This window comes from Photinus pyralis, unplaced genomic scaffold, assembly GCF_008802855.1.
Source record: "Photinus pyralis isolate 1611_PpyrPB1 unplaced genomic scaffold, Ppyr1.3 Ppyr1.4_unclustered_Scaffold1498, whole genome shotgun sequence".
Lineage (NCBI taxonomy): Eukaryota > Metazoa > Arthropoda > Insecta > Coleoptera > Lampyridae > Photinus > Photinus pyralis.
In genome coordinates, this window is record NW_022171030.1 from 91,477 (window position 1) to 101,199 (window position 9,723).

Consider the following 9,723-nt stretch of genomic DNA (forward strand, 5'->3'; position numbering starts at 1 on the left):
ATTTGAAACAAAATATCTGAATGGCTCGCATCGAAAATAGAAGGACAGAAAATTTTATAGAAGTCAAGAAGTGCGGTCGCATAACACCGCGTCAGCGTTCCCTCGTTTGGCGTTTAATTTATTTTTAAATTGTAACAGTGTGGATCATTGTGTGTGTGTTTCCTGTTCTGTGTAGCATTTCTTTGAAAAATGACTTTAAAAGAATTGCTGAAGCAATGGAAATTGGCCCAATTTGTGGCCAATTTTTGAAGGTATGTATAAGTACTTAAATATTTTGTATTTTACTTGTACGCCTAAAATTTATCATACTATCCATACTTTTTTTTTCAATTGTGTATTGTTTTAAGAGAATTTTGTGATTTATTTACATCCGCCATTGTTCCGTGCTGCGATATCAATCCTAAATTAATAATACCTAACGTACTATTATCTATGTTTTAGAACAGAAAATTGACGAGGTGGACATTCTACTGGCGTTTACAGAGGACGATCTGTCGAAAATTGCTCAAACAATTGGGGACCAGGTGAGGCTAAGAAAAGGAATAAAGAGCTTGGCTGAAGAAAACACGGCGAACATTGCCACAGTAACCGATATTGCCACCGCTTCGGACATTGCCACAGTTGAAGATGACATTTCCACAGTAAGTAACTCAAACACAATACAATAATAAGTCAAAATAAGAATTTGTTTTGTTAAGAATGTTTGTTTATTTTTAAAATTTTTGATGTGTGTTTATCATTTATTACTATCTAATAAACTTAAATTTAAAATCTTTGAGTATTGATTAATAAAAAAATTTCTACGGCGGTTAGCTTGATGACGCTCCATAACTGTTAAATTTCAATGCAACAAATTAAAAATAAGATTTTAACATCCCTAATTAATAATACTTAAAAATAATTTATGCATTGAACTAATTCTATATGGCGCGTCGTCTATATTAGGTATCATCCTATGTAGATCCGGCAATAGACCCTGCAGTATGTCAAACGATTCCCATACAGCACACCAAATTGTACTAACATTATTATAATGTATAATATTAAGCCTTACAAAAATGTATTTGTGTCCCCTAGTATTAATCGATTGTAGCTGTTGAAAAATTATAACCACAATGTGTTTGCGGCAATGCTTACATATGACGCTGTGGTCTGGAAATTTTAACGTTTTTCAAATGTAAAAACATACACATCGGATAAATGTATTCGTGGTCCATATTACAAACAGTTTTACAAAATATTTAAATAGTGTCCACACTAATAGTTCTGTGTAGCCCATGTGTCCTATAAAATAGAAACGTTTTCTAAATGTATACACATATCCATTTAACAAATGTAGACGTGGTCCTTTATATATACGGATTTCCAACGTATGTAAAAACCCAATAGATAAATGTAAATCTGGCCCGTTATGTAAACTATTAATATTACGTAGGTACATCGTAATCAGATAAATGTAAATATGGACCATTGGTTTAAACTATTGGAAACATTAGAACAGTGGCAGTATTTTAACTTATTTTTAATGTAAATTTATCATACATGACGGATCATTTTATCTTTACGTTTTCACAAGGTGGGTATAAATTATGTAGGTATGATAATTAAAACGCATTACATAGATATACTTACTTTAGTTTTTAGTTTACCATCGGCGCCAATAAATTATAGACTGTGTACGAGTAAGTATACCTATGGTGCAATGTAAAAGATGCTTTTCCCTCTTGAAAAAATCGCGTTTTAACAGTGTACATAACTATTTATTTGTATCTGTTGAAATATCATAATCACAATGTGTTTACAAAAAATGCTTGCCTGTGCCACTTTGGCATGGGAGTAGAAACGTTTTTTCAAAGGGTCTACATTATATGCCTATTATTAGATTAATGTAAACGTGGTCCCTTATACAAACGGTTCTACGAAGTATATGCATTGTGTTTACATTAATGCTTATATTTGACATTGTAGCATGGAAGTAGAAAGGTTTTTCCGAAGTGCGTACACAAACATCAGTTAAATATAAAAATGATCCGTTATGTATATATTCCTAAAAAGTATCTGTAAAGCCATTGGATAGATATAACCGGACTTTCTAACATATGGAAATAAGTTTTGTGCCACCATGTATATACTTTACAATGCGCATGCTGCGTGGCGCGTGCATTTGGTAAATTTACGGCGTTCCCGCTAATTCATGTACATAACCTTAATAAAACTTCTTGTGTACGTAAAGTTTATCGCTAAACACGTTTGTTTTACAGATTAATAGTTTTCAATTGTGCATTTTGTTGTTACCGCCAGGTAAGTTTACTTTCAGTTGTATATGTAACACGTAACTATATATAGGTCTATTTACAGGTTTATCACATAATACCTATATACAGGGGGTTTGTATAGGTAATCTAAGGCGCCTAATTAAAGAATTGGTAGATATTTCGTTTAATCGTAACAACTTAGTATAGAATAGGTAAGGTATAAGAAAAGGTAAGTGTACCGTAAATAATTATTATTATAGGTAGTTTATGAATGTTTTTGATAGGTACAATAATTTGTTGTATTTTCTGCTCTCAAAATGAGACTATTTTAGTTTTTTTATGCTACATAAGTTAAATTATAATTACCTTTCATTCAGAATTAGACAATGCCTAAACAAAACTATAAACCGTTTAGTGCATTATCCGCTAGACAGCGTAGGCGCAGATTAAATACTTCTGCAAAAAATAGTGCTGAGAATAAAGATCCTATAGATGGTAACCGTCAAATAGAAGAGCCTGATAGTCACTTATTGGCATCAGTCCCTGTTGTGGAATTTCATGAGAATGTATCAGTGTCTTTGGTTGCTCCTTTGATTGAACCTGTAGCATACGAGGAAAATATAGAAAATTTTATTGATGATACGATAACAGAAAGTAATATTGAAATCATAGAGCCAGAATCTGACACAGATGAATCCGATACTGAACAAACAGAAACATTTAATATAAATACATTTTCTGTTTCACTTTCTGAATGGGCAAATAATGGTTCAGTACCACTTGCACGTGTTAATGAATTACTTAAACTATTAAAGACCCATCATTGTTTTTCATCATTACCTTCTGATGCAAGAACCTTACTAAAGACACCTCGCACTACGAAAATTAAAAAAATAGGATCAGGAGAATATTGTCATTTAGGGATTAAAAAATCTATTATTCACATTCTCGATTCATATTCAGCAATTGGTTTTGCAAAGGACTTGAAGTTGCAATGTAATATTGACGGCCTTCCAATTTCAAGAAGTTCAAACAGTAATATTTGGCCCATTCTAATGGCTTTTTCTGATTATCCACAAATTTCTCCAATGACCGTTGGTATATTTCATGGAGACGGCAAGCCAGAATCCTGTTCTTCTTATTTATCTGATTATGTTACAGAATTAGTTGAACTTGTTACTTATGGACTAGTACATTTGGACAATAAATATAATGTTATTGTTGATTGTTACGTGTGTGATGCACCAGCTCGTTCATATGTGGCTCAAATTAAAGGTCACACTGGGTATTGGTGCTGTAGTAAATGTGAGATTAAAGGGCGTTGGGTTGCAGGCCGTGTAACATTTGACGAATTTGAGGCTGTAGCAAGAACTCATGAAAATTTCATTAATAAAACTGACGAAAATCACCATTTGAAGGATTCCCTATCACCTTTACTTCAAATTCCAGGTATAAACATGGTAAATCACTTTCCCTTTGAGTACATGCATCTCGTATGTCTTGGTGTGATGCGCAAAATTCTGTTTAGTTTTTTGAAAGGTGACAGCTATAATGTTAGACTTTCCACTAATTTATCATCCCAAATTAGTAATAAATTGATTAGTATTCGTCCATACATTCCATCTGAATTTGTACGAAAACCACGATCTCTTACGGAAATTTTACGCTGGAAAGCAACAGAATTTAGACAGATACTTTTGTATACAAGTCCATTGGTTTTTGCTAAAAGTGTAAAGCCTGAAGTATATAAGCATTTTTTATCTTTTCATTTTGCGATTCGAATACTGGTCTCTCAAAACTACAGTTCTTCAATGCTGCAGTATGCCAGTGTTTTATTAAAATATTTCGTTTCAAACTTTGGTTCACTTTATGGTGATCATAATATCTCTTACAATGTACATGGCCTATTGCATTTGGCGGACGATGTTGAGAAATTTGGGCCACTAGATAAATTTAGTGCCTTTAAATTCGAAAACAAATTGCAGGAATTAAAAAAGTTACTTCGGAAACACGATAAGCCTTTACAGCAATTAGTGAGACGTATTTATGAAAGAAACCTCTGTGATGGATGTTCTTTTGAAGAAATCAATGCTCCTCAAACTGGTATTCTGTTGCACAAAAGCAAGATTCACCACGGTTTTACTATCTATCCAATAGGATTAACGGCTCCTAGCTACAATTACATTACCATTAATGGGTTTAAAGTCTCTATAAAAAGACCTGATAATTGTGTCATTTTGGAGACTAAAGATGTTTGTGTTGTCGATTTTATTGCAACCAATGAAAATGGAGAATTGTTTTTCTATGGTAGAAAATTTCGGGTTTTGGATAATTTTTATACTAAACCTGAACCATCTGGCAGACTTGGAATATATTTAGCAAAAAGCATGTCACAGGCATCATTATATGCCGTGAAAGATATAAAAAGCAAGGCGATGATGATACCTCTTACTGTGGATGAGGGCGATGAATCTAGATATGTAGTAGAACTAATTCATCATTAGCTTTTTAAAAATGGTAAAATGTGCAGCTTTGATTTAAAGAGATATCAGCGGTATGTAGTTATACAGGGTGTAACACATAAGTATGCCATAAAAAAATTGGGTGATAGAGGTGACCAAAACAAGTATGTTTTCCAAATAAAGTGAGGGTCGGAAACGCTTCGTATGGGAGCTACTCTTAAGAAAGGGTTGAGATTTGCATTTCTATTTTAATTTTTTTCTCAACAACCATAAAACATACAAAGATGGTCGGCGCGGCTTTGGATAGGTATGCCCTTTCCGATTTTGCAAAAATATTTCAAAAATTCCCAACCCAAGAGGACAAACCCCTAAATGGGGGTTGCGAAAAAAAATCTGATGTAGACGAAATTTGGTGTGTAGGGGTTTTCAAACATGATAATGGAATCAACAATTATTTTTAGAAAATTCGAAAAAAAATGTCCGATTGCAATTCTTGCGCGAAACACGAAAATCATCAGAATTGCATGAAATTTTCTGTGTACAATCAATATGAGCGCAAGAACAAAACTGTCGAACAGTTTTTGCGTATCACTTTTCAAAAAAAAAGTGATACGCGTTTTAGTATTGCTCCGCCGCCGCACGAACACCTACTGTGGGCCTACATGATTCGATTTCATGCAATTCTGATGATTTTCGTGTTTCGCGCAAGAATTGCACTCAGAAAATTTTTTTCGAATTTTCCAAAAATAATTGTTGTTTCCTCATTATCATGCTTGAAAACCCCTACACACCAAATTTCGTCAAGATCAGATTTTTCTTCGCACCCCTATTTAGGGGTTTGTCCTCTTGGGGTTGGAATTTTTGAAATTTTTTTGTAAAAAAAGGGCATACCCGAAAACCTATCCAAAGCCGCGCCGACCATCTTTGTATGTTTTATGGTTGTTGAGAAAAAAATTTAAATAGAAATTCAAATTTCAACACTTTCTTAAGGGTAGCTCCCACACGAAGCGTTTCCAACCCTGACTTTATTTGGAAAAAATACTTGTTTTGGTCCCCTCTGTCACCCAATTTTTTTATGGCATACTTGTGTGTCACACCCTGTATAAAATTTGTTGTTATTTTTGCTTAAGTAGTATACGTTTAGGGGTTTTATAAATCCAGATTATAGAATATAATTATTACAACATGCTTGTAGGCACTTTTATTTGTAGTTTTACATGGGACAGTCTCTGGTAAAAGTAATCTTACGACTTAATGTAAATTTTTCCAAATTGGTATTCTTATTAGTCATATAGTTTCAGTTTCCTTGATAGTTTTTAATGTAAAGTGCGTTCATAATTGATGATTATGATGATATTGATACTAAATATGATGACAAACTTACACATATGATGTGAAGTTGATGTTAATGTCTTCCGTCACTTAACAAATCACTCATTTTTTGCATAAATAATGAATACTTCTACCAACTTTCTTATAGGATGGGTAGTGTATCAGATGTACCTGTGACTACTAGAAAACTAAAACCAGACCTATTACAACATGCCAAGGGCAAGTTTGTTGTGGCTGAATTTCTTCCATTTAAAGAAATAGAAAGTATGACCATAGAAGCCATACCGGGGTATTGGTTGCAGGAATCAACGACATGTTTTATTTGTCCTGTAACTGAAAAAAATGGTGATGTAAAAAAAATAGTGCAAAGTTACATATTTGCATATATACCACCAACTTCTACTCATCATATCCGGAAAGCTAAAATGGAAAATTCTTTACCGGATCCAGAAACGTGGGTTAAATGGCCCATTAATTTTGTGTTGGATACAATATTTGGTAAGATATAACATACTGAATTGTGTTATTTTCCTTCTCTTTTATAGAGACTTATTTGGAGGCTAGACAAGAAGAGGTAAAAGCGGAAGCATATCCTTTCAGTGATCTTGACAATTACATTGTACAAGGTAAATATAAAGAAAGGCGTACTAAGATTCACAAGAAAAAATGGCCTAGTGACTCAACAACCGCTTATGAAACGGACAGTGATCTTGAAGAAGGCATCTCACATATTGTTTTTGATAAACTTCTGATATAAAATTTTTAGGGCTCGGTACAACAAATACATCGGTAGTACTTAATAAACGTGGTACTATGAACAGTCAAAAACAAAAGGTTTTCAAAAAGAAACCTTTAGGTGAACATCTTTTCAAAGTTAAGATTTGTTATAATGAAATGCCTTAACATTCGCAGAAACACACAATATTCCTTCACCTCCCGCATATGTTCAAGAAGAATACCGTAATGTTGTTCAGCCAACTATATCTACTGCGAATGAAAACGACGTTCCCACTGCAAATCTTGAAGAGACATTATGGAGCGAGAGTGTCTCAGATCAAGCACACAATCATGAACACATCAGAAATGTAAGAATTCCACTTTGCAATCCTACTGTCCCACAATCAGGTAGTACGTACGTTTTGTAACTGTGTAAAATATCTAGTAAATTATTTATTAAATTTTAGATCAATGTAAAACTATAGTGATAGATAGTCATCGAGATAGTCATGATGGTGGGACCATGACAAATGGAAAACATGATGCTTTGTCCGAAAATTTTGGGTACTTATATTTGATCTAGGTTGCCGTTTTTTTTATTTATTAACATTTTCAGAAGTATCGAGTTCAGTTCTCCCTGTATCCTGGTAGAGACTGATGTTAATCAAGATCAGTTGACTGAGATTACTTTGAATGAAATAGAAGATGCTGCTGTCACTGCAACCCCACACCAAAATACTCCATTGATCCCGCCAGGTAAAATTGTGTCTTTCATACATTAAATAGAAATCTTTTCGATAATGTATTATACTTTTTTGTTGAATTTGGAACAAATTTAAAAACCAAATAGCATACAAGCCACTACACAATGAGCATCAAACTGACCATAAATTAAGTCAGAATGTTCTGTTGAAATTTGATTTTATTCTTAAGTGGAAGAGCAGAGGTATAAGTGGAAGACCAGCTGTATTGCTACATAATCTGAACTTTTAGCCATCTTATTTAAATTTTTTAATTTCTTTTTTAAATTAATGTATCACAAAAACTTTATTTTTATTTTTAATTTGTATAAATGTGTATTGTAGTTGGCTAATAAGCTTATTTTATTATTATTAAACATTAATACACTTTTTAAAGGGAATAAAAGTAAAAAAATAGAAATGATAGAAAATAATTGTTATTAAATTATTAAATTTCTTTAACGAATTTTAGGAGTTCCTGTTGGGGTTGAAATTGATTTAGAAAACATGGACTTGTTCCATAATGCCACTGGAGACAACAAAGACGAATTTAATAAAGGTTGTAAATTGCCACATTTACTAAACTTATATTTACTTTTTTTATTTAATTTCCAGCTTGTTTCCTCCGATTGTTAGACCTGACTGTTGAAAATAGAAATAGACTTATAAAATTAGAGAATTTATTGGAATCAATAAATGCGAAACTAGATGTTAAATGTACAATTGAGGGTAACCATCAGGATTGGGCTAAAATGAAAGATCTAGTACCCCTTCCCATTAACACAATGGAAGAATTGGAACACCTGAATAACACCTTGAAGAAGAATAGTACTTATTTCAAGTATCTGGTAAGTACAACAAATTATCACTTCATTGACTTTAATTATGCTAACAGATTTTTGAAACAAATGACTAATGAATCAATTCACATCACATGATTGTACTCATTTTGTTATTTGTATATTTCATTACAGCAAAGTTACATGATGGACTCATGTCCCATACCAAATATACAAAACCTAGATTCAAAAACAGTAAAACAAGAATTGCATAAAGTTGTTGGACATATTTTGTGCAGAATTATGACAAACGAATTAGCAGTGGGTTTAAATATGTGTGGGCGGCATCTAAATGCAAACACCCCTAAAAAGGAAGGGTTAAAAAAATATCCAGAACTCCTAATGGTAACATTTGGTATGTTTTCATTTATGATTGTGATGATAACAAGTAGAAATATTGAAACAAACTAGAATAGTAAAGGAAAATCACTAAATCTTTTTTTATTTAGAAGCCATGAAGCCTAAGGCAAAACTATCAAACTTGGAACTAGATAGGGCCCAGTCGGAAGCTGCCATTGGAGAGTGGCTACGGCAGGCTAAGACCCGCATGGGTGAAAGTAAAGAGCTTAAACGAAAAAAAATGGCAGAAAAGAGGGCGGCGGAAAACAATAAATGACATGTAGTATAATGTATTGTACCTGTAATTAAAGTAGGTAAATAAAAATACATTGTTTAGGCGTATATACCATTTTTATTTTTTGTATGTTTATCATCCTTTTCCATGTACAAAGGTATGTACAAAAAGTAATAAGAAAGAAAAAACCAACAAACAGGAACAATCACTTATACATTATTAGTTCAGTAGAATATGTCCACATTATCTCCATCAGTCCACAATTATTATTTGTAGGTACAACATACAGTGAAGTTCTTTTAAGAGAACACATACGTACAATTGTATATGTATGCTTGCTAATGGACCAAGTCAAACTTACAACACTTTAACAAATGACGTTCAAAGTTTGTAAGTTTATGTACTTCTAGTAGCCTCTGCTTTAAGTTTGACTTGGTTCATTAACAAGTATACATAGGAAGATTGTACATATATATATGATTATCTTACAAGAACTTCATTGTATATACACAATGTCAAATTCTAATGTATGGAACATTAACCGTATGTTGCCTTTGTGTAAATGTAAGCACTATTTTATTGTGGTAATGTATGCTATAAAGTATGTGCTCACATTAATAAAATGTTGCACATATACTGTAGATAAACATATACACGGTACAAGCTTCTGATATTGTGCCAACATTAATATAATGTTGCTCATATACTGTAGATAAACATATACACAGTGTAAGCTTCTGATGTTGTGTCAACATTATTATGTGACACATCTCTGATGTGGCTACATTTTGCATATGTAAGGAT

General features: G+C 32.8%; 1 protein-coding gene across 6 annotated transcripts; it reads left to right on the forward strand.

The window, feature by feature from the left end:
- Nucleotides 1–1,089: 1,089 nt before the first annotated feature.
- On the forward strand, nucleotides 1,090–9,033 carry LOC116181638. Of its 6 annotated transcripts, none has more exons than XM_031502025.1 (12): nucleotides 1,090–2,301; nucleotides 2,359–2,467; nucleotides 6,198–6,547; nucleotides 6,595–6,768; nucleotides 6,816–6,905; nucleotides 6,962–7,177; nucleotides 7,234–7,330; nucleotides 7,383–7,522; nucleotides 7,979–8,065; nucleotides 8,122–8,354; nucleotides 8,481–8,700; nucleotides 8,798–9,033. In XM_031502025.1, exons 3-12 carry the CDS (start codon nucleotides 6,199–6,201, stop codon nucleotides 8,959–8,961), a joined length of 1,770 nt encoding a protein of 589 aa, XP_031357885.1. In that variant the 5' UTR covers nucleotides 1,090–2,301; nucleotides 2,359–2,467; nucleotide 6,198; the 3' UTR covers nucleotides 8,962–9,033. The 6 variants fall into 6 exon arrangements, with proteins under 6 accessions (XP_031357885.1, XP_031357887.1, XP_031357886.1 ...); XM_031502027.1 differs by having other exon boundaries at nucleotides 1,091–2,301; nucleotides 6,595–6,675; nucleotides 8,795–9,033; XM_031502022.1 differs by having other exon boundaries at nucleotides 1,094–2,301; nucleotides 8,795–9,033.
- Nucleotides 9,034–9,723: the final 690 nt, after the last annotated feature.